The sequence below is a fragment of the Aedes aegypti genome, chromosome 2 (genome assembly GCF_002204515.2).
Source record: "Aedes aegypti strain LVP_AGWG chromosome 2, AaegL5.0 Primary Assembly, whole genome shotgun sequence".
In the NCBI taxonomy this organism is placed as follows: Eukaryota; Metazoa; Arthropoda; class Insecta; order Diptera; family Culicidae; genus Aedes; species Aedes aegypti.
The window spans coordinates 188116163-188142423 of record NC_035108.1 but is presented as its reverse complement, the minus strand read 5'-3'; the positions used below and the strand labels follow the sequence as shown (position 1 = coordinate 188142423).

Below are 26261 nucleotides of genomic sequence, written 5' to 3'. Positions count from 1 at the left end.
CGAATTCGTTTTTGAACCCAGGTTGGAACTGGCGCAACCCGTTCTGAATCACAGTTTCAACCCCAACCCGATTCAGGTTCGACCGAACTACAATTTGCTTGACGTTTGTTTGTTTATGTGTTGATCACCGACCCAGTTCCTAAAAACGAAAACGACATAAGTAAGTAGGTGGGCAGTGTGTGCACTGTGCGGAGCAGCAGCTCTCACTGAACGCAGAGCGCGCGTGTTCTCGACCATTCATTCGACGGTTGGACGTCATCGTGACTAGACGCGAGACATTCAGTCGTTGTCGTGAGTCACATCGACACGGTACACGGATTACCTTTCTATTTGGCCACCGTAAAACAAACAAACAGCATCGCAAAACCGGGTTTTCCACGTGAACTTCGCTGTCTGGGCTTGTCGTTGTGTTTTGTGCGCCGGTGGCCTTTCCATTTGCTGAATACAATCACAAGGGGTTCGGCGCCTTTATCGTGTTTGATAACAGTTTTCCACGAAAGAAAGTTGCAACAATGCTTTATCAATGTGTTTAGTGCTATTTTGGATCGTCACATTTTTCCGTGAAATCCATCGATCTGTGAAGCTAAAGTGCCGCGTGACTTGTCGTGACCTCAGCATCTACACTTGCAGGAGATTACCGTGTGTTCATGCATAATTCATACTGCCGAAGAGAAGTTTAAATTCAATTCTTAACAGTTCATTGAGCAATGCAAAACAACTAACCGTCTCCTTATGTAAGTCCAAGACGGTGTAAATCAGTGCATCATACCCCATACGACACGCAGACAAACGCGAAGCCCACCATGTGGAGCCGAAGATTGGTGACAACGTCGTCGGGTGTCTTTCAGCTGCCGCTGGTACTGGCAATAGTGGTGACCTTCACACAGTGGCCGATTCAACAGGTGAGAGTTGTTTGCGAACAGACAGGTACCTATCCATGTGTACTCATAAAAGCTAAGGTGAGGGCTGGTTTGCAATACTTTGAGCTAATCGATCACGTCGAAATAGGCGATCAAAATATAATGCAATGCAATGTCCGGTCGGACATCGTCCCGTAGATGGGCAACATCGAGCCCGAAACCGGTCGACATAAAAAAGGTAATTTTTAATATCCTTTTTATTTGTAAGAACAATAAGTGTTGTGTTCCGTCTCGCGTCGCGTTTTTATGTGATCGTAGTGGAAGTTCTTACGTTAGCACACCCAAAAAATGGAATACTAAATACTTACTGTCGAATTCATATGAGGCCCAAGTAAAATTGGATCAAACGTCAAAACTGAAAAGTAGTGTTCTCGAAATTAAAGTAAAAACAACAGCTGTTTCATTTGCGAATTAAAAGAGCTAGTTATGTGTTTTTACTTTTTTTCAGTTTGTTGATTAATTTAGAGAAAACTGCTTTTTCAGTTTTGACATTTGCTTCTTTTTTACTTGGGCCTTAACCAATCCGATTTGGATTCTTTATATACACTCTTGTGCACTCTTCGATTTGGATACTAAATATACAGTCTTGTACAAGTCTTATACTCTATAAGGACCACTTGCGAAAGTTTGTTGAAAAAATTTCTGAAAACTATTTACTTTTATAAAAATAGTCGTACAAATCATCGCACAAAAGCTTGGATCCACTAGAACTTACTTAAAACATGAAGATTCTGTGAAATCTCACAGCACGTATTATTATTTAAATAAAAAAAAGCCATAATGAAGTCGGTTGAAAAATGGCAGAATTGTTGAAGAAAATGATTTAAGTGCGGCTCAGGAGGATTTAAACTTTTACACGATAAATACATCATACTAAGAACCCAAACTTTTGCACGATGGCTTGAATGAGTTTTTCATTGATTTTGAATAGTTTTCAGATTTTCCCGTCCAAATTTTGCGAGTGCTCCTCAAAGAATATAGAATTACAATTCTAGTTCCCCATTGATTTGAAATTTGAGTTGACCTGTCAAGTTTTTTAGTATATTTTTTTGAAAAATGTCACTACTTTAAGTAAACATTTAGTTGAGTGACCCTCCGCTTTCCCCCACACCAAAAGGCTCCAGATTGAGCCCCTTGGTAGTGGACACTCAATTCTCAGTAATGGCAACACAATAATCAAAATGAACACATTAATTTAGTAATAATTGCTGAGAATAATAAAAATTAACAAATTAACGTTAATCAAATGAGATATTAAAACTACAAAACAACACAAATAAAACTTAAAAAATGTTTCTGCCAAAATACCTATTAAGTAAATTTAACTCATTGTCTTTCGAATGCACTATAGAGGTGCATGAATAAAATGATAAAATGCAATATGGTGGTCAAATTCAACACGACTGCCAAAAAATTTTGTTTTTGCATAGGAAATTTCTCTTCAAAAATGTTATTGTAAAGAATTGTGTAGGAAATTTCTGAGTTATTGAAGTTCTACTGTGCCAAAAATTGTCAAAAAAAGGGGTCCTCAAGAACGGATTGAATCATAACTACCGAGAGGACCCCCAATTTGACCATCCGAATACCTACTTGACAGGAGCTTTCGAACGAGCATAAATTTGAAAATGTTGGAAGACCAATGGCCGGTCTCAGCGAAAGTTACTCAAATGAAACAACCACATCCATAGGCGCCAATCAGGCAAATTTCGCTAAATCTTATGATAATATGTATGTAAATTTTAGACAATTTGAAAATTTATTATTTGGCTCGAACTTTTGCCCCCTGATTCGAACTTTTGTCTCAATATGCACGAATGTTCAAAATTGTGAACTTTTTTCTATAGCACGTTAAAATGTGTCTTCAGCTAAAAATTTTCAAATAATATGGCGCATCAGATGATCAGAAAATTCAGTTTGGAATTCCGCTGCAAATTTTAAGTATAGGTCGGACTCGATTATCCGGGATTCGATTATCCGGAATTTTTGACTCGATTATCCGGAATATACTTTTTGATGTTCTTGTTTTTCAGTTTTTATGCATAATTTTGCGATAATTTAGTATTGACAATATGAATGATTTAGCAGTTTTGGACGTGGGTTGGAAAAGGGGGGGTTCGAAAAAGGGGTTTTTGTGTATGCCGGTCGATAGTTTATTTTCCATCTCAAGACCCCTAATATTCCTATGAATAATTTCTGGCTACGCCACTGCATCATACAAATAAAACAACAAAAATGGAAATATTTAAGTTCTTTTATCGCAGATTTTAATTTTTCGTTTAGTGATTCGATTATCCGGTGTGAAAAAAAATCGATACTCCGTATAATCGAGTCCGACCTGTATTTTATTTGACGATTTTCAAATATTTTGAATTAAGCGCAATAGTAACATATTTTGTAAGGTACCGCGGGGCAAGTGAGAATACGGGGTAAGTGGGGCGTTTCGTCATAGCTCAACTAGGAAAAGTTTTTCATGGGGGTATTCTTCTACAAAGTTGAAGATACAATGACAAGGAATGTATTTAGTACTAAACATATTGTTATTTTTATTACCATGTGGTTCATGTAACAGTTGTCAGTTCAGCGCCATTTTCAACTTGCATGACAAATTGTGAGACGTTTCACGTCTTGCATTGACTCGCAAAAAATAAATGTGTTTTATATCGAATTTCCATCAGTATGCTATAATTTTGAGTATTATTACAAGCTGCTAACGATAAACCAGTATTTTGTTTTCATTTCATATGAAATTTTCGATGGTCTATCTTACTCCAGAATATATTTGTACCTGGGGTAAGTGGGACCTATCAAAACAAAAACCAGAATCAAAACTTTTCGTACACGTTTCATACATTCTCCTAGAGAGTAGCACTAAAACATTCAAACAAATGATTTTTATCAAAAAAGATCAACCTCAAATTACGTAATTGCATAGGAGGGAGAAGAAAAGTGTTATTATTCTTTATTTTTAAATTTATTTTTTATTTTTGAAATACGACTTCAAAATTGAACAAACACACAGCTGAAATTTGAAATGCATCATGAGAACGATTACTTTTATATTTTATTTGAACTTTATTTGTTATTTCTACCAAATTAAGTAGAGATGGAAAACAATTCCACCCCATAAGGTGGTTTTCTGCCATGCATATAAATAATAACAAAACATATTTATAATTTCGTCAATTATTGATTGTTTATGTTCTACATTTTAATTAACAACTTATAAATGATATATTTTGAACATGTTTAATACCTCTTTACGCTTTTATTGAGGAATTTTCAGTTAATATTAAATGTGAGGTGACATACTATTAAATAAAGGGTTTCTTCCTAAAACGTAACGTATTTTATGGTTGATCCCTTATGTACATCAAATATGTACTTAAAATTAAAAATCTATGAATTATCAATCCTATTATTGTAATGGTTGACTTACTGATGTGGATTGACGTATGAAACTGGATGTGTCCCACTTGCCCCGCTTAGCGAGGCAAGTGGGACCATTGGCTCATTCTAAAACTTTCTTCCAAGGTTTTCACAATTTCGAAATTATTCGATTAGTTTCATGCACACACCAGCAAGTATGTTGCCAAAACGTGATTGTGTTGTTGGATTTGAAAAATATTGACATTTGAAAATTTGATTGAACAATTTGTTTGAACTATCGTTTTTTTCGTTCCCACTTGCCCCGCGGTACCTTACTTAGGGAGGATACACAAATTATGTCACGCTAAATTTCGACTTTTTCGACCACCTCACCCACCACCCCCCCACCCCACGCCACCTTTGTCACGTTTTTTGTATGAGTCTTTCAAAAATTTTGTAAGGCTTGTCACGCTTGGCTTGAAAATCGAGAAATGCTGTATATCAGCAAAACTATGCATTGCTGAAATGGTTGCAGCAAATGGTATTACAAGACAATTTAAACCGTCTTCAGCACATAGGCTGTGCAGACTGAACGATCACTAACATTAGGCAACGGACAACACGAAACACCCAGCAGCCCAGTGATGAATTTTTCGTTCGACATCAGTTATCGCTCAGCTTCTGAGACGCGAAGACGTTTTTACGACTGCGCTCCTCATTAGTCAGGCCTATTTTTTCTGATCGTTTATCGATAGTACGTAGTGCCGCGTCGCGTGTGTGGTGATTACGCGATGAGGCGAGAAAACACCTTCCGCATCGATTACTCGAGCTTCCCCGTGAAGCCGACATTCGAAAAGGTGCACGGCTTTTGCCGCACAGTTCTCGGCCTGAAGAAGGAAGATGTGCTAAGACTACAGTGCAGTAGAGGCGAACAATGTGCATTCGTCAAGGTCAGCGACCTGACGCTTGCACAAAAAATAGTGGACGAACATAACGATCGACACGAAGTGGAGTTAGATGGGAAGAAGCACAAGCTTCGATTAACCATCGAAGATGGAAGTGTTGAGGTGAAGGTCCATGACCTCCCCGAAAACGTGACGAAAGAGAAGATCGTGGAGTTCTTGCGTGCGTTCGGTGAAGTGATCTCAATCCACGAACTAACGTGGGGAGAGGGCTACGAGTTCGCCGGCGTACCACTCGGCATATGGTCGGCCCGTATGCTATTAAACCGAAACATTGATTCGTGGATCACCATCGATGGGCAGCCGGCGTATGTGGTGTACAAGGGGCAGCTGATATCATGCAAGCACTGCAAAGAGCAGGCACATTCTGGCATATCTTGTGTCCAGAACAAAAAACTTCTGGTGCAGAAGAGCTACGCCAATGTAGCAAAGCAGAGTGGCAACCGTCCGCCACCGAAAAAATCGTCCGGTGCGAAACCACCGAGAACAAAATCGGTAGGTCCAACCGCGCCATCACTCACCTCGTCGGCTGCTTTTCCCGAGCTGCCGAAGCCCCCGAATCGGACCGAACAGTCTGTCCAGGTGACGAAAGTAAAAAGTCAATCCGACAAGATTGATTTAACGGCACTCCCCAGCCCGCATCAACAACGCGTGCACGGTTCGTCGTCGTCTCACCGATCGACTCAACAAGCCACCGAAGCTACCCAACCTAATGTTGCTGTGGTGGACTTGTTCAAAAAGCCGATCCATGCGCTGCGATCGCACAGCAAGAATGCCAACGGCAACGAAACCGATGAATCGACAGCATCTACGAGCAGCAGGCGAAGCATAGGCCGACCACCCGGCAAAAAGCCACGCCGAGAAGACGATGACGACGAGCAGGATGAGGATTCCCAATCGTAATGGCTCTCACATCCTACAATATCGCGTCCATCAACATCGGCACCATCACCAATCCCACGAAAATAGCAGCGCTGCGCACCTTCATCAACAGCCAATGCCTCGATATTGTGTGTCTGCAAGAAGTGGAAAACGACCAGCTCTCCTTGCCTGGCTTCGTCGTATACACGAATGTAGACCACACAAGAAGAGGAACAGCTGTTGCTCTGAAGGAACACATTCAAGTCTCTCACATCGAGAAAAGCCTGGATAGCCGCCTAATCGCTCTGCGAGTGCATGATACCACGATCTGTAACCTCTACGCTCCGTCCGGCTCTGCTCAGCGCGCAGCACGGGAGGATTTCTTCAACGGCACTCTCGCCTACTATCTGCGCTATGCCACTCAGCACGTCATCCTCGCTGGCGATTTCAATTGCGTGCTTCGAGCATGCGATTCGTCCAGCCCCAATACCAGCCCTGCACTCAAAACTGCTGTGCAGCAGCTGCAGCTCCACGATGTGTGGGAAAAGTTGCGCCCCCGGGACGCCGGTTTTACGTATGTTTGCCGGAACGCACAATCGCGCCTCGACCGCATTTATGTGAGCAGCGGTTTGCGGGAGCACTTGCGTACCGCGCTTACGCATGTCTGCTCATTCACGGACCACAAAGCGCTGACACTCCGTCTTTGCCTTCCCCAGCTTGGACATGAGCCCGGCCGTGGTTTCTGGTCCCTTCGACCGCATCTTCTCACCGACGAGAACGTTGCCGAGTTCCAAACACAGTGGCAATATTGGACTCGGCAGCGCAGAAACTACGGCTCATGGATCGAGTGGTGGATTTCGTACGCTAAGCCAAAAATCAAAACCTTTTTCAAGCGTAAATCGCGTATCGTCTTTGACGAATTTCACGACGCGCATCAGCGTCTTTATGCGGAGCTCCGGCTAGCGTACGACGGGTACTACCAGCATCCCGAAATGTTACCCACAATCAATCGATTGAAAGGCGAAATGTTGGCGCTTCAGCGTAACTTTTCGCACATGTTTATGCGAATGAACGAGACGCACGTGGCGGGAGAACCCGTCTCGATTTTTCAATTGGGGGAGAGACGAAGGAGAAGGACCGTCATCACCCAGTTGCAAACGGAGGAGAATGAGACCGTTGCTGAGCCTGCAGCGATCGAAGCAAATCTGCTAAACTTCTTCTCACGTCTCTACACGGAGGAAGCCACAGCAGAAAATAACAACGATGACGGGTTTACATGCGAGCGTGTGATCCCACCCAATGATCCCATCAATCAAGCCTGCACGGACGAGATCACCACTGCAGAAATCTTCTCTGCCATCCGAGCGAGTGCCCCACGGCGTTCCCCCGGCAATGATGGTATCCCACGGGAATTTTATTTGCGTCTCTTCGACGTGATCCATCGAGAGTTAAATCTCCTGCTCAACGAAGCACTAGCAGGAAACCTTCCCCCTGCTTTTGTGGAGGGCATCATCGCGCTGGTGAAGAAGAAGGGAGGCGACAACACGGCCCGATCGTATCGGCCCATCTCGCTGCTCAACAGCGACTACAAACTCCTCTCGCGCATTCTCAAAACCAGGCTAGAGTGCGTCATGCGAGCCCACCACGTGCTGAGCGATGGGCAAAAATGCTCAAATTCGGAGCGAAACATCTTCCAAGCCACTCTCGCACTGAAAGATCGGATTGCGAGTCTCCGTCACCACCGGCGCACCGGCAAGCTTATCAGCTTCGATTTGGAGAACGCTTTCGATCGGGTTCGCCACTCATTCCTGTTCGACACCATGTGCTCGCTCGGCTTCAATCGGGATCTCATCGCTCTTCTCTCGCGCATCGCCAGCCGATCCACCTCTCGGCTGCTCATCAACGGGCGTCTCTCACGTCCGTTCGACATCCAACGATCGGTCCGGCAAGGTGACCCGTTGTCCATGCACCTCTTCGTGCTCTACCTCCACCCCCTGGTGTGTAGACTCGAGCAAGCATGTGGCAATGATTTATTGGTCGCATATGCCGACGACATCAGCGTCATCGTGACGTCAGCCGGGCAGATAGAATTAATGAATGAAATATTCACCCGGTTCGGGACTGTTGCCGGCGCGCGTTTGAACGTGCGTAAAACTGTGGCGATCGATGTCGGGTTTTGCGAGGGTAATTTAATAAACACCCAATGGCTGCAAACAGCCAATGTAGTCAAAATTTTGGGTATTATCTTCGCAAACTCGATTCGATTAATGACCACCCTTAATTGGAATGCGCTGGTGGGAAAATTTACGCAGCAAATGTGGCTGCAATCTTTGCGCACACTGACGTTACAACAGAAGGTGATCATGCTGAACACGTTCGGCACATCGAAGCTGTGGTACGTTTCATCAGTATTGCCACCGCTAGGAGTGCATACGGCAAAAGTCACCTCCACAATGGGTGCTTTCCTGTGGAGAGGAATCCCCGCCCGCGTCCCGATGGTACAGCTGGCTCGCAGCAAGGAGAATGGAGGACTGAATCTCCATCTGCCAGCATTCAAGGCGAAGTCGTTGGCAATCAACCGACATTTAAAAGAGATCGATTCCCTTCCCTACTATAAATCCTTTCTATTCCACGATCATCCCCGCCCAGTAATCTCAATAGACCATCCTGACCTCAAAATAATCCTGACAAACTATTCCCACATTCCACCCCTTATCCAAGAAAACCCCTCCGCCGATCTCATCCACCGGCATTTCGTCTCCCAAACGGACATGCCCAAGGTGGAACGAAGTCATCCGACGATCGACTGGCTCCGTGTGTGGCGTAACATCAGCGACAATAAGCTCTTCTCGGCGGAGCGCTCAAAGCTCTACCTGTTGGTGAATGAGAAGTGGGAGCACCGAAAACTGCTGTTCGTGATGCGAAGGGCAGATGATGAGTTTTGTACGCACTGCGGCGGACAGCAAATTGAAACGCTCCGGCATAAATTTTGCGACTGTGCTCGTGTCGGCCCGGCTTGGACGGTCCTACAGCAGAGACTTGCAGCGCTAATGAATGGATGGAGACGACTTTCGTTCGACGACTTGATGCGACCGGCGTTGTCCGGTATTAGGAGAGCAACAAGAGTGAAGATATTAAAATTGCTTATAAAGTACATCTGTTTTGTTGATAATGTTAACGGAATGATTGATGTAAATCAGCTTAATTTTCACCTGGACCTAGAATTTTGAAATTGTACATAACTGTTTTTGTAAAACTTTAAATTGACTAGCAAATAAAACCTATTTTACTATAAAAAAAAAAAAAAATAGTTTTCACCTACTGGAGCGGGAATCGAACTCACACTTCGTGGCACCATACGCCCAGACGACTGACGCCGCTAACCGCAAGGCCACGAAGCCCACTGAAACATGGATAGAAAATTGGGTGTGTAAAAAGAATGCTTCAATTTTTCAAATGTCATCCTTTCCGAATAACTTAACTTGATGAAAATACAAGTAAAGAATTGCGCTGATTGATTTATGGATGTAGGCACCACAGATAACAGATGTTTATGTCCGATTGTAAAACTGTGTAAGACAATTAATGGTGATTTTAAGTGGCAACACAAGTAGCAATATCGTGGTGGCGCTGTTATCGCTAAGTTCCCATGGTAATGTCTCTGGTGAATATGAAACATTTCAAGATACTTATATTCACCACTGATTGCAGCAATACGTTGTGTGGCGGCGCTAGTGTTTTCAACGTGTTTTAGTTTGAATATTTACACAAGTTTTCAGAAGATTTTTGTTCTAGCATAAACATCTGTTATCTGTGTAGGCACTAATTTATGAAAAGCTATTCCATGTTTTGACACTTTCTCCAGAAAATTCAGAATCCACGGATCAATTTTTCTTAATGGATCATTTAAGGTAGTTTTTGCAAGTGCTCACCGCATCAAAGGCGCCACAGTATATGGGATTTAACATTGTGACAGCATTGCTGTTCTGTCAAACACACAAGGCTACGGTGGCGCTATCTAGGCTTTCCATAGCGGCCGTTTTGGTTATTTTAATGATCCATTGTGTGATCTTTTTTTAAGCCATCACTGAATCGAACAAAGACAATAGGGTCGGTGTTCCCTTAGTGGACAGTCCCCTATAGTCGCACTAGTGGCTTTTCACGGCCGTTTTGCTATTAATCTTTTCAAAACATTTTTTAACATGAAGGTCAGGACCTATTTATCTAAGTACCATTGATTTACATCTTGATTTTGCTCAAAAAATGATCGAAAAAAATATTTTTGCTTAAAATTTGAGCTCCCTTGCGCCTATAGTAAACCTATTGTTCCTATAGTAGCACTACTGAGAGAAACTATTTTTTATTATACGAAATAATTGATGAATTACTAACTTTTTTTACATCAAACGAAAGCTTAAGATCCACACTTTGTAGGAAAAATATAAAAGTTTTGTGAAAATACGGTTTTGATAAGTATTTTGCCGACGCCGTGATGCTAGTGCTACTATAGGAACAGAAATTAGAAATAGTGCTACTATAGGCACATGTATTCCTATAGTGGCACACGCGATAATAAATACAAACATTTGAGTTTTCGTAGGTTTTATATTTTTCCCACAAAACCAAGATAAAAAGCTATCAGATGATGTAAAAATAATGACGCTAGCATTATTTTTCGATTTTATACGAATTTTTGTTCTTAGCTATGCGGCTATTGGTACATCGACCCTAGCAGGGTTGCGGTTCTTTTGTTGTTACAAACATACTTTATATGCATTGCTGTAAACCAGCAAATTTTTGCTGATTTTTTATTTGTGATGTAAATTCAGCAATCGGTCCAGTCCAGCAAAATGAAATGTGCTGGATCTTTTAGCAAAGCAAATTCGCATAAAAATGATAGCTGTGTTACTGATCATTCAGCAAAATACATTTCAACTTGCTGAATCATCAGCACTTGGCTATTCGTTACTCTTGTGGGATTACTTGCGGTTTCCAGCAATGGATCATTAAAATAATCAAAACGGCCGCTATGGAAAGCATAGATAGCGCCACCGTAGCCTTGTGTGTTTGACAGAACAGCAATGCTGTCACAATGTTAAATCCCATATACAGTGGCGCCTTTGTTTTGATGCGGTGAGCACTTGCAAAAACTACCTTCAATGATCCATTGCGGGCCTGGTTGATGGAAAATTTAGGTAAAGTTCGTAAAAAACATATAAAAATACTATTTCGTAACATGCTATGAATATTAATTTTCACAATAATAAATAATCAAAAATTTTCTGCTGGAGGAAAGAGCAAAACCTCGTTTACCTTTCCGCTACTGTTACCATCCTAGAAATAAACACTTGAGTTTTTTTTTTTATTAAATTTTATTAAATACTAGATGTCCCGGAAAACTTCGTCTTGCCATCAAGTAGGCTGCTGTAAAACGGCATGTAATCCTCCATACAAAATGGCACATTAGTCTTCTACCGTTTTCTTATTTATTCGGAGACTTTCCCAAACTTTTTCCTCACACTATCACGTAGAATCTCTTAGCGAGTGCAACTGTGAACATTTTACGTCGATCCGTTCATCCGTTCTCAAGCCATTTCGTGACATACAAATACCAATCCATATCTATTTATATAAATAGTACTTACTTATTTGAACAAAGAAATAGTGCTCCAGAATCATAAGAACATTATTTTTATTTATTTATCAAATTTTCGATTTATGTGAATAATTGAAAAACATGTTTTAAAAAAAACTGAAGTTCGTAGACACAAGAGTCAATTTGAACAAATTGAGATGTAAAATTGTGAAAAATAATGGAATCGTTCTGGTGGGCCACGACTCGCAATACGCTAGACTGGGCGCGTTAACCAAATGCGCCGCAGAACGGGTAACGATTCTCTTTTGCTTACTTGGACATTATGGGTTTATAAAGTGCCTAGAAAGGCCGACAAGGTCATTTTTGAGCTTAAAATAGTGGCCTATGATATTCAAGTTTTATATATGAAACCGTTAGAATTTGCCATCGATTATAGGGTAGGTGTACCAGTTATAGACATAGTGGTTCCCTATTTCGCCATACGGTATTACTTGAATGTTTTCACATTTTAAAAGATTTTATGGGTTGTAGTACTAAGGTTTAAGATATATCTTGATGTTTAAACATTCAAAAAGATTTAAAATGTGAAAGTTATAAAAATTTCACGTATGGCCAAATAGGGAACCACTATGGCCATAACTGGTACACTTTCCCTAATGTAGTTTGAACCCAGAGAGGTTTTATTTGCATCCAAACTATGAAAAATTGCCATTTTTACTTAATTATGACAATATTTTTTCCTGTTTGCATTTTAGAACCCTATGTACTTCCACAAAGTTATATATTTTGACTATTTATTTCATTTTGTACAACTTTGTTACCATCAGAAACTTCAATTTTGAAAAATATTTGAATAAAACGATATTTTGAGGTCCTTTTATGAAATGTCTTTGTATTTCGTTGGAGCGACCAGATGGTGAGTTGCTGTACTGCCGTTATACGCATAAATGTCCCATGTTCCAAAATATGAAACCGAGAAAAACGCGATTAAAGATTTTCGCACATTTATGCTCCGTATTGGTGAAGGTTATGACAAATTTGAATAATTTCTTCATAATAATATGAGGCAATGGGTGTTTTTTATAGTCAAGAATTGGTTTTTGCGAAAGAATTTGAATTTAGCTATGAAATTCAAAGTGGGACGGTTATGCCTAGAAATACCACGTTTTGGGGGAATTTCTACGCATAAGAGTCCCACTAATTGTAGCAGACCGATTTAGACCAATCACATTGCTCTTGATGGTTAGTTTGACGAGAGTTTAATACCGAAAATGGAAAATGTGTATTGTAAAGCCTATATTGAGGGTTGAGACGAAGGCTCGTGTGGCATGTAGCAAAGTGGAGCCGTATATGGGTATGTGAATCAATATGGTTATACAGGTTGGTAAATGCTGGGCATGGCGTACCATTGGTACCATGTGTACCTGAAGGAACAAAATAGATCCCTTTGAGTGGTTCATAGCCTCCAATTGTAAATGTTCCTGTGCTGAGGCTTGCAGAGCCTGACACATACCCCCTAGATTTCAAGAGAACCATTCCCCCTAATGTTTGGAGGGCCATAGAGCACAGTTTAGCTTAGAGTTTTACTCTGGCACTCGGACGATGATCAGCCGCCGCCCCTGACAATGATACGCCATGCCAGTATTTACTACCCAAACGAACCATAATGTGGCATTCAATGTTCAATTAGTTGTATTTTCTTAGAAAAATCGTTAACACTAATACAACTTCACACCGCACAAAAGTACAATCAACAGAAAAATGTGATTAAGACATGAGCTCAGAAAACCAGAAACATCAAACCAATATACATGGTCAAGTAAGTGCTGAAACTAGATAACGTCGAATGCTTCTGGATGCATCCAATTAAATTTAATTTTCAAAAAGCTTCAAGCATTTGTATTTAGGAAAAATTTCCCCTTTAGGAAAAAGTCTATCCCCTGTACAACAGTCTTAGAACACTATTTTGTGAAACAGGCAGTGTTCCACATGGGATGTAAAGCCAAAGAAAAAATATGATATAAAACGATTTGACACAGCTCAATGAATCCTATAAATTAAGTATTTTATTTGCAACTGATTTTGGCAAATACATAGTGGGACAGTTATGCGTAGAAATTCAACAGTGGGACAAATTGACTTGGTATGCTTTTCATAGAGTGTTCGAACAAAGTATATGTTTTTGAATTGTTTTATAATAATATATGTTAAAATAGACTTTTTGGCTACAAAAACTAAAAAATGACAAAAAGTAACATGGGACAATTATGCGTATAACGGCAGTGTATTCAGCAAACTTTTTTTTAATTTCATTAATTTACAACTTTGTCCTAGACACCATATTAGAAAATTGACAAATAAAAAATTGAAATTTGCAGCGCCTTCTACGGGATTCCAGACTAAATATTCTGGTCACCCGATGCGCCATATTATCCGAAAAACTTTATCTGAAAACACCATTCCGACAAAAGCGCGTTTTAACATGCTACAGAAAAAAAGATTACGATTTTAGGCGATTTGGTCCCACTGTGCTATGGACCAAAAATGGTTTAGAAGCATTTATGCAAAAACTAATACACCCCAAAGGATCCTTATGACAGGCCTAGAAACGCCTTTACATAGAAAAACTAAAAAGATTGTATTATTATTTTGCTCCATCCAATTGAAGTTCGACTGAAATTTACAATTTTCACTTCTGAAAACAACAGATAGTAATAAGCTTTTCAAATTTCAATCGATTTTTATAATACTTGTAGTGAAAGTAAGAGATTTAAAAGCTTCAATTTAAAACATTAGTTTTGAATTGAGAATTGAATCTTAAAGAGATACTCTCGCCTAACTCGAACTTTTGCCCCACTTTACTCTATATCTGAGACGGAACTCGCGAAGACGGTCTTCTTTTTCTGTGATTGCTGAGTTTTTTCTTATTCCACTTTGTGTTTATACCAATTATGCGCAAGCCGTTCAAACTCTCACATGAACCTCTCAGCAAAAAATGATTGAGTTTGCATCACATCGAATCATAAATAGCCGTTTGATTGAAATTTCATGCCAGCAAACGTACCAGACATTAGAAATAATTAATCTTCTACTTAGATTTATCAGAAACTTTGGAAAAAATTGCTCCGCTGACTGAGGGTTTCAATAACAATTTACTTTGAACACAATACTTATCATTTTTTCAGCCATAAAAACGGTGGGCTGCATTTGACGTTTCGTGAGAGGGGAATCTGGGCTGCAAATGACGTTGAAATTTTTCCTCTTCGCGAGTCTCTCTCAGCTCTATATCATCATAGAATCGTAGAATAATTGAAAAAATGGGATAAATTGATATAAAAAATGCATGTTTTCATTTTTTGTTTTGTTTTTGAAAAGAATGCTGGTAAAGCTTCAAATTATTGTTATTTCATAAAAAAATCACTTTCACGTTGCCTTAAAACATAAGTAAATAAATAAATCATCATGTGAAGAACCCGATTGTAATATGGTTAGATTTATGTTACCTTAGCAAATCAGTTAAAGATTTGCTTATCGAAGTCCTTTTTTATATAAAAAATAAGGTGATGACACTGAAGAAGACTTTTTTAAATATGCAATATGATCTTTCAGCTGTAGTGACTTTCCAATCAAATAATCTTCTAAGCCTATCTTCTCATGAACTCTCTACCTTTCTTTCTGCCTCATGGACATTTTGTCAGCACATTTTTTGTCTACTGTAAAAATTTCAAAATATTTAAAATTTTCCATCATATTTGAAAAAAAAATATACTTTGAAATTTTGACAGTAGACAAAATGCCCATGAGTTCATGAGACAGAAAGATAGGTATAGAATTGAATTTCAGATTTTTGAAAAACGCGACCATATGACCTCTAATATCTATGGAGTGAAATTATCATACAAAATGTTTATGGCTAAAGCTAAAATCCACCATATCTAGTGAAAGTATTAATCACACGCTGAGTCATTCATTAAATTCCTAAATTTCTATCAACCCTTCAAGAGGTGTTATGAGAAAAGCAGTGTTAATTACATCGTTTACACGCCTTAACCAGTTCATGAAAACACAAATTGGAAGCGGAAAATTGCAAGTTTCCACGCATGCATTCAACCAATCACGATTACTATCCCGACAGATTAGTTATTCGAGCGGTCTGTCCGATTAATCGTTTCATTGAATGCTAATGAAGGATAGACATCCAAGCTTTTCCCAGCTACCGTTGATTACTATTACATATAAGGAACCTATAAGTCTACCGGCTAAATCAGAGCTGCAAGCTAAATCGATGATGAACAGCGTGAAATCGATCCCAACTGGCGGTCTACGCAAAGCATAGGATAAGTCATAACAAGATAATCCAATCTATAAATATTGTCATGTGATCCAGCCGGGGCAAAGAGCTACCGTCAACTCTTTTAGCGTGGGAGATCCGGTGAAAAAAACGATAAAACTCAGGAAGGACAAGTAACTTGTTAGGCGTTTTATCCTTTATTTTACCCTTATCTATCGCTTTTCCTATAGGTGGGTGGGCGTCGAGCCGGATTTTCTTTCCTCCCCCTGGTTGAGTATGAAACCGACAAAAAGAATTACGAGCAAAAGTGGTGCGAAAGCACGTCCAGATGAAATTATGGCAGGATTGTTTGGGAATTCGTGGAATTTCGAGGCACTAATCGGTATTTCGTGCAGTTGCCTTTCTAGGAGTGGGATTTTGTGGCACAGTCGATCGATTATTAAATTTGTCTTTCATAAGTGGTTAGCCATGGTTTGGTTTGAGCATAACAATGGTTCGTATGAACTGGTAATACACATTCAAAACATGTGATTTCCCAAGTAGAGTAAGGTGGGGTAAAATTTCGACCTAAGTGGAATAATCAATAATTCCAGAAAAAATAGTTGAAAAGAAATAAATACCATAAAGTGAACCTTCAACATATTCTTCTTCTTCTTGGCATTAACTTCCTCACAGAGACAAAGGCTGCTTCTCAGCTTAGCACTTCCACAGTTATTATTCCTTCGCCAAAGCATATTAGAGTATTGTAGTATTGTATGGTCTCCTTTTATGAAGACGCATGAAGAACGTCTTGAATCAGTTCAAAAGCAATTTCTGTTATATGCTCTTCGTAAATTGGGCTGGACATCCTTCCCTCTTCCATCTTATGAATCAAGATGCATGCTCATTGATATTCAGACATTGAAAAAGCGCCGCGAATTCGCTATGGTTTCATTCGTGAACGATATTGTTTCGCATCGTATTGATTCTCCTAACCTATTAAACAGTTTAAATTTTTTTACTCCTTCCCGGCAATTGAGGAATCGTAACTTGTTTTTTTATTAATCACCGTCGTACTAATTATGCAAAATTTTCTCCTCTAAACCGAATGATGAGTTTATATAATCAACATTGCGAAACAATAGACTTAACAATGTCAATTTAAGTGTTAACATGTAGTCTACTTTGATTGACGATAATAAATAAATAAATAAATAAATAAATAAATAAATAAATACTCAGCTAGGGAAGGCTATTTTTAGTTGAGATACCGTGGGGCAAGTGGGTAATGCAAACCGTATATAAGAAAATCACTTCATATCCTCTAGGCCCGTGATTCCCAAAGTGGGCGAATTAGCCCCCCAGGGGGCGATTTTCTGGTTCTAGGGGGCGAAAATTTGTAGAACTGAATTTGGGGGGCGAAAAGGTATTGAAAGGGAGCGAAAGTACTAATAATAAAGCTAAAGAAACATGCAAATTATAGGAGACTTAACTATGTTACCGTAATCCGGTGGCAAATTGTGCACTATTTTACAATTTTTGGTTGTGTTGTCCTTCGGAATTTAAATATTGTCAAATAAAGTTCGACAAAATCAGCACTCAATTGATCTTTGTCAGTTTATTTAATCGACTTTTCATGAAATAATATTTAACATATCATAAAAATAGTTTCAATTAAAAAAAAATTAAAATGGCACATTGGGGCGAAATTGATCACCATATAACAAAGCAGGTTAAAAGTTAAAGAATAAAAAATTTCCCTATTTACTAAATTTGGGTCTTCTGAATCTGAAAATGATGTCAAAATTCTTACAACTTGAATATTTGATCATTTTATTGCAAAATTAAACTTTGAAAATCTGCCTAATACGCCTAAATGTAGGCAATTTCGCCTGAAATAAACACATTATTTGAGAATAATCGGTTTTATGAGCAAAACACCATACAGTCACCCCACGCAGTTGAATCACCCACAATTTATGAATCAGCTGACTTCAAAAGACAAAATTATTATCAAACTTGTCACAAAACATCACAGAATTATTTTTACTGATAAGGAACTATGTGTAAAAATAATTCTGTGATGTTTTGTGACAAGTTTGATAATAATTTTGTCTTTTGAAATCATCTGATTCATAAATTGTGGGTGATTCAACTGCGTGGGGTCACTGTACTTGCTATGCTGTATGATATTAAAAATGAGTTCAGTAGTTCATACTTGAGCTTACACAACATTTTAAACACTCAAAATTGACATGTAGGCATAGCACCAGTGGATTCTTTGGCACCAACATTTCCAACTGTATTGCTTGCACCTTAAAAAGTGTGAATATTTCTATGCAAAACTGACCCTACAAAAAATGAAATAGTTCAAAATCATCATTAGACATCTATAGACTAGAAAACATTGAATGTCTGTGGTGCCAATTAAATTTTCAGCATCCTTGGGAGGAAATGTTTTTGGTACCGACCTGATCAAATTCGCCCCAGTGATCAATTTGCCCCCGGATTACGGTACCTATATTTGTTTGTACTTTTAAGTATACTCAGGTTTCAATGATAGAAAAAAAATAAGTGAATGTCAAAAACAAAATGTTAGTATTTTTGAAACATGAATCAGATACTGAGATTTTATCCAAAGTTTTCAGTCACAGATATCTTTGAAAGTGTTTATAAGGAGAAACATTTGTTGGAGCTGTTGTTTTTTTTTGGAACTTATTTAAACATCAGAGCAAATATTTAGAAACTTTTTTGTAGGAGTACTTAAAATTAGGCTGCTAAAGTTTTCGTTGGGAGAAAGTGGGTTTTCATAAAAAAATCGACATTTTTAGTTTTTGAATTTTTGTTACACATGGTCTTATCAGTTATCATGATACCAACTATTTCAAAACTTTTTTCATATTTGACTAACAAAAATCGGGTGCTATGGATAAGATCACTAATCATTAAAAATGGAAAATTTTAAAGAAGGCTGACACAAATATTTTTTTTATGTCAAATACCGTCCAATTACTTCAAGAACTCAAAAATTATGAAAGGACGAAAGGGCTTCGTGGCCGTGCGGTTAGTGGCGTCAGTCGTTCAGGCGTATTGTGCCACGAGGTGTGGGTTCGATTCCCGCTCCAGTCGGTGGAAACTTTTCGTCAAACGGAAAATTAATCACTGGGCTACTGGGTGTTCCGTGTTGTCCGTTGCCTAATGTTAGTGATCGTTCAGTCTGTGCAGCCTATGGCTGAAGACGGTGTAAATTGTCTTTTATAAAAAAATATATTTTTGACTCCCATAAGATGTTTAAAGTTTTTAAGTCTGGTAAAACGACGATCGAAAATTGCACTATTAAAGCCATAAAAAACGGTATTTTCATGACTTTCTTCCAAAATAAAAGCTCGTTGAATCAGATTTTTTGCTTTCATTTTTTTTTTTCATATTTATGTTTAACACGTTGTGGAAATCTGTAATGTGATCGATGGGAGGCGATTCTGAAATATATTGGTCTCAAGGGGGCGAAAGTCCAAAAAGTTTGGGAAACACTGCTCTAGGCTGTACACTGGTCCTACAATTATTAATAAATTAAGGCTTTGTGAAAATTCAAATAAATATATAAAGCAAAATAAATAACATATATCAATTCAGATATTTGACCAGTAGCTTTTGAAGTATTTCTCCAAATAAATATTTTGATTTTTCCCAGGAATTCCACCGAAATTGTTCTGAATGTTTTGCAAGAATTTCTCCACCACTAAAGTCTGCCATTTTAAGGGAATCTTTCTATGTTCTTCCATTCAGGATTGCTCCAGACATTCAATCAGGAAATGCTCTAAAGCTATTCAGGAAATGCTCTAAAGCAATCAGGAAATGCTCTAAGCGATTTTTCTGTAAATTCTTCTGAAATGTTTCCAGGATCATGAATTCCTCAGATAAATTGAAGAGAGTATTTTATGTAATATTACAAATGTATTACAAAGCATATCAACAGAATTATCCGACAATATTCGAAGGTTTTTCCTAAAAAATATTCCAAAAACTAAGTTTTTCGAGTTTTGAAATACTTGTGTTTCCTTGAAGTATTTCTTTCGGATTTATACTTTCATTTATTCAAAACCCAGATCAGATATTCCTTCTGATCTTTTTTCCCAAAGATTCCTCAAAAAAATATACAGCGATTTTTCTAGGAATATCTTTATCGAATTCTTCCAAGAACATCTCCAAAGATTCATTCGTTAGACATGATCTATCTTCCTTCCGGTAACCTTTGTATAGCTCCCTTCTACGATTACTGTCCTGATAATCTCTATTCCAAGGCATAACACAAAATTCGAATTTAAGGGAGAATATTTCAGAAGTCCACTGATTCAAAATTAGGTGTTGTTTGTAAGAAGCACAGGGCTGAGTGGTTGCAGGTTTGTTTTTAGAGACTTGGTCTCTATGTTAACGCAAGTCTCTAAAAAGTATCTATTCCGAATAGAAGATCTCTAAAATCTAATTTTCAACCAATATGGTCTCTAATGTCACGATTTTCCTTCTTCTTGCAGTGAATTTTGATTCGAAATAATAATTCAGGAATTTTCGCACGTATCACCATGGAAATTTTCTGATGTGCTATTCCAGGATTTGCTTTAGAGATTCAATTTTCCACTGTTTGTTTCTTTGATAGTTACACTATCAGATTTTTCAACAAGAATTCTTCCAAGGAAATCCCCAAGAGTTTATTCCAGAGTTTTTAAAGAAATTTGTAACGGGTTCTCAAGAAACCTCTACAAAAATTCTCTAATACGCCGATGTTTTCAGTAACCATCCATTTTAATATACATTTTTTTGTGAACTCTTCGCTTTATCTGAAATTCTTCCAGGGATTATTTCCGAAAATCTTTGAGGAACGCTTCCAATGTCCACGTCAATGGTTTTGATTAGGGATTTATCGTTAAGTTTCTCCAAAATTTTGTCTAGAAATATCTCGGACATTTCATCACGAATTACTTCTGCAGTTTCTCCAAACAATTATCGAGTAGTTTTTCAGGTGAAATATCCATCGATTCCTGAAAATTTCATACAAAGTTACACACCAGCAAATACTACAGCAATTGTTCTGATTATTTCCGCGTTTTTGATGATGGTTTCGATTAGGGATTTATCGTTAAGTTTCTCCAAAATATTGTCCAGAAATTTCTCGGACATTTCATCACGAATTACTTCTGCAGTTTCTCCAAACAATTATCGAGTAGTTTTTCATGTGAAATCTCCATCGATTCCTGAAAATTTCATACAAAGTTACACACCAGCAAATACTACAGCAATTGTTCTGACTATTTCCGCGTAAGCTTCATCAGGGGTTCAGTTTACCGTTTCTCAAGGAAACCCTACATAAAATTTTGCAAGATTATATCCAATTATTGTTTTAATAATTATCTTTGAATTTCATCTGACCTACAAGACTGTCTTAGAATTTAGATAGTATATTTCAGAGATCATTGAAGAGTTTATCAAAAATTTCTACAGAAGTTTGATCCAAGATTACTATAAGATTGGTTTTAGCAATACTTTCCGGATCCGAAATTTATTCAATAATGTCTTGAAAATGTCCTTGACAATTCCTTGGAGATATCTCTGGAAAAGTTATTTGAGAAGTTCATTAGGCAATATCTCAAATAATTTGTGCAGAACTTCTGGAAAAAGTTTCTGCTAGATAGCTGTAGTAATTTCTGAAGATGTTCTTAGAGAATTTCTTGGTTGAAATTATTGAAAAACTATACTACAATTCTCCAGGAAATCCTAAGAAATCATGGGTTATTTTTTTCGAAAATGTTCTAAATGAAAATGTTGGGGGATGAACTCCAGTATAATCTCGAAAAGTTTGTGAAATGATCTTTGAAGTAAATCCAGGAGAAATTCATGGTATTTATACATTAAAAAATCCAGGTGAATTCTTTAAGTTATTTGAACAAATTTCATGGAGATAAAAATAAATAAATAAATTATGTGAGCAAATACCTGCATTAGTTTCTGATGAAATTATTAGCAGTTATACATAATTGTAACCAGTGTTGATAGACTCACACTCAAAATCTCAATCAATACGCTCTCCCGTGAGAGCAAACTCATTAGAGATCTGCTTTGCAAATCTCACGCTTGAGATTTTGATGCAAAATCAACTCAATCAACTCAAACCGTAAAAAATGATTCAGTCGCAAAACCCGGCAAAAACTCGTGAAACTCGAATGTTGTTGTTTACGTTAGAAAGGATTAACATAATTTTACCAGACTAACAAAAAATTATTGCCGTGTGTGAGTTAACTGTGGAAATACGAGACAATGAGTTAAAAAGGTGAGCCGACTCACCCATGATTTTTTGACTGCTGAATTGCATGATTGACAACTCACGCATGAAAAATCTCAAGCGTGAGTTGTGAGAAATTGAGTTTTTCACAACACTGATTGTAACTCACAAAAAATACCCATCGAAAAATTTTCTGGCCGGATTATATGCATAAATTGATATATAATGTTATATATTTGCTTGGCATCTTAGTTCCCGTTCGGTCTCTTTTTGGTTCCTGTTGTTCTGTCTCTTTTTTTTAACCATAATGTTTTCGAAGCTCCTATTTTGAAAGCACTCAGTCACTACCAGGCCTAAAAGCATGTAAATTTGCTGAACGTAAAAAAATGCCAAAGCATGTCATGAGTACAAAATCATATGAACTCTCAAACCCCCAACGTCTAACTTTTCATTAAAAAAAAACTTTAAACTTGGTTAGCTATGGACCGATGCACGAGTTCACTTTTTGACGTTTGAGCGGTGCCGTGTTATTTACGTGACCATGGCAACGAGTGAATTCGGCACCGCTCAAACGTCATATTAGTGAACTCGTGCATTGGTCCATAGACCAATTTAGGATCTTTTGGTCTAAAACAAACCGCATACTCTTCAAGATTCATTATGTTCCGAAAGAAATGGGATTGATGGGAATGGGATTGGTTCCGAAGTTATTCCGGATTCAAATGGGGTATATTCGTTCCGGAAGTAAAGGTTCACGAAGATTTTCCAAGATTAGTGGTAAGAAAATTATTTATTGTGTAATTTTTCTTAATAAAAAGCTGCCAGAAGGTCAAATGACATTGTTTCTTATTTATTCTGGCCATTTTGGATACCCGGTCACCTGGCACCGGTTCCTGAAAGTACCCAAAGAGGACATTTTCTGAAACTGGGTTCTGGCCACATCTGGATATCCCGGAATCGGTTCCGGTAGGGCCTCAGTGGGACACTTTTGTAATCCTATTCGTTCATATCGCGTGACGGCTCAAAATTCATGATTTTTTATCCTGAACATCATAAGTAACAACTTCCTTCTTTCAGACCTCTCCCTCTTCCTTTCCTTTCCCTACCTCATCTGTGTACGCCCATGTGGAGCAACGAAAATGTGAATTTTTCACCAACTGTGCTTGAACAAACATTTGCTTTTTCAAGAGAATCTAACAATACACTTGTTTAAATATGGTTCGACGGTTTATCCAGGAGAAATGACGAAAATGCTCATGGGACAGAAATGTGTTTTATTGTACTGCTAGATTTACATTGAATGGATCTATTCATAGCTTACGAACATACAGTTAGCCAACATATTGTAAACAAGATTAGCAATTCTAATGCAGTTCAACACACTATCTGATGGTTTTTTTTACAGATCGATGGCCAATTTACCGTTGACCAGATGCGAGTGGTATCCAAATCGAATAATGACACTCACTTTCGCCAGACGTTGAAACAGATTCTGAAGCCCCGCATCGTTGGCACCGCCACCCACGACGAGGTCAAACGGTACATCGTGGACCAGCTGAAGCAGCAACAGTTCACCGTCGAGTTGGACGAATTCAACGACAAGACTCCGCACTTTGGAAGGCTGAAATTTTCCAACATTGTGGGCAAACTGAACCCGGAGGCGGATAAGTATCTCACCCTCGCTTGCCACTATGATAGCAAATACTTCCGAGAGCATGCTTTCATCGGAGCAGTTGACTCAGCAGTACCTTGTGCGATGATGTTAAATCTGGCGAAAACTACCGAATCTGCGCTAACATTACTCAAGAATAATACCGATCTCAGTTTGATGTTAATTTTCTTCGATGGAGAAGAAGCATTTAGGAAGTGGTCGGCGACTGATTCTTTATACGGATCCAGACACCTGGCAACAAAGTGGACTACAATGCCATACGTTTCACGAACTCTGGGAAAATCAATGCGTGAGATCGATCGAATTCAGCTTATGTTACTGTTGGATTTAATTGGTGGCGAGAATCCAAAGTTTTACAACTTTTTTGATAATACCAAAAACTACCACCGAAGGTTGAGTAGCATCGAGTCGAACCTCAGAAAGAACAGATTGTTACTGAAAGACCCGAAAAGTAGTGAGATGTTCATAGATCAGACAACGTTCAGCAGGATCGAGGACGATCATCTACCATTTTTGAAGAGAAGTACAACTAAAATCTAATGATCGCATTTGAATATCTGACTAATCATTATTCGTTCCAGATATTCCCATTCTCCATCTGATACCGGTACCGTTCCCGAAGCACTGGCATAAACCAGAAGATACGGAAGAAAACGTTAACCTTCGAACAGTCGGCAACATCAATATGATCCTGCGTGTGTTCACGTTGGAATATCTCACATACTGCAACAGCAAATATGGAAAATCCCTCAGTTCCTGTTTGGATTAAGCACGAGTGATTGAACCCTGAAACTGTTTGAAGCTTTTTACTCATGAGCTTAATGAAAATGAAATTTATGTGATTTTGCAACTGCTTTAGAGTACCTACCGCCCAAAGTAATTTATTTTCACCTCCAGAATTGTGTGCACGATTTTAAATATGCATTTTTAGCGGCAGAAAAATAAAAGTGATTTATTTTACGGAATGAAATATTTGAATTTCTTAGTTCAATAAATTTTGTTTTGAACAAAAATCGTACAAGTTTTTTTTATTAACTAGCATTGTCCACGTTTCATGCCCGTATAGGCTTCCTGGCTTTATGAGCGTTTTGTACATGGTACGTTTGATGCAGGTGTGAATCTTTTTTGACCGCAGCTTTTTGTGGAGGCTATAGTAGTCCCCGACTTCCACTGATGATGCACCTCCGTATTTCACGACTAAAGTTATAGTCAGCCGTCAGCAAGGGTTCATGGTAGACGAACTCGTCGTCCACCTCGAACGTATCCCCGTCTATCGTAGCACTGCTACCTATGCGATCCCTGTCGCGCTCGGCTCCACCAACTAGCGTTTACTTTGTCTTTGTCGTATTCATCACCAGTTCAACTTTCGCGGCCTCGAACGAACCCTTCACACAATTTGCACACCTTCCATCTTCGTGAGCTTCCCGAGAAAGCTGTTCTCGTCCATGATTTTCCATAGCTTTACGCGGTCGATACTATTGTATGCCGCCTTAAAATCGATGAAAAGCTGATGCGTTGGGACCTGGTATTCACGACATTTTTGGAGGATTTGCCGTACAGTAAAGATCTGGTCCGTTGTTGATCGGCCGTCAACGAAGCCGGCTTGATAACTTCCCACGAACTCGTTTACTACAGGTGACAGACGACGGAAGATGATCTGGGATAGTAATTTGTGGGTCGCATTTAGAATGGTGATTGCTCGAAAGTTCTCACTATCCAGCTTGTCGCCTTTCATATAGCCCCTTCCTTCCACTCCTCCTGTAGCTGTTCTGTTTCCCAAATTGTGCCTATCAGCCGGTGCAGACAAATGGTCAGCCTCTCCAGGCTCATCTTTATGAGTCCAGCTCCGATACCATCCTTACCAACAGCTTTATTGTTCTTGAGCTGGTGAATGGAATACTTAACCTCCCTCAAAGGGGGGGCTGTTTGGTTTCCATCGCCCGCAGTACTGACGAAGGCATTTCCTCCGTTGTCCCGTCCTAGATTGCCTGTGCTCTCAGCGTCATTCAGGTGTTCATCGAAGTGCTGCTTCCACCTTTCGATCACCTCACGCTCGTTCATCAAAATGCTCCCATCCGGGATGCGTTGAGCTTCTGATACAACTTACGCGTTTCTTGAGACTGGCACAGCTGTTCCATCTCCTCGCACTCCGTCTCCTCCAGGCGGAGGTCATACCGGGGCCATCGGTTCTGTAAGTTGCTAACGACGGAGAGTTTTAGGCGCAGTTTAACCATCACCAGATGGCTCGAGATAGTGGTCAGAGTCGATGTTAGCGCCACGATAGGTCCTGATGTCGATAATGTCGGAGAATTTCCATCAGTCGATTTGTGATTCTGTCTG

At 39.0% G+C, this 26261-nt stretch overlaps 1 protein-coding gene across 1 annotated transcript; it reads left to right on the top strand.

Annotated features, from left to right (window-relative positions):
• The first annotated feature begins 224 nt into the window (after positions 1-224).
• Positions 225-24891, top strand: LOC5575939 (glutaminyl-peptide cyclotransferase). Its single transcript, XM_001662242.2, has 3 exons — positions 225-902; positions 23655-24444; positions 24503-24891. The coding sequence occupies exons 1-3, from the start codon at positions 804-806 to the stop codon at positions 24688-24690; spliced, it is 1077 nt and encodes a 358-aa protein (XP_001662292.2). The 5' UTR covers positions 225-803; the 3' UTR covers positions 24691-24891.
• Positions 24892-26261: the final 1370 nt, after the last annotated feature.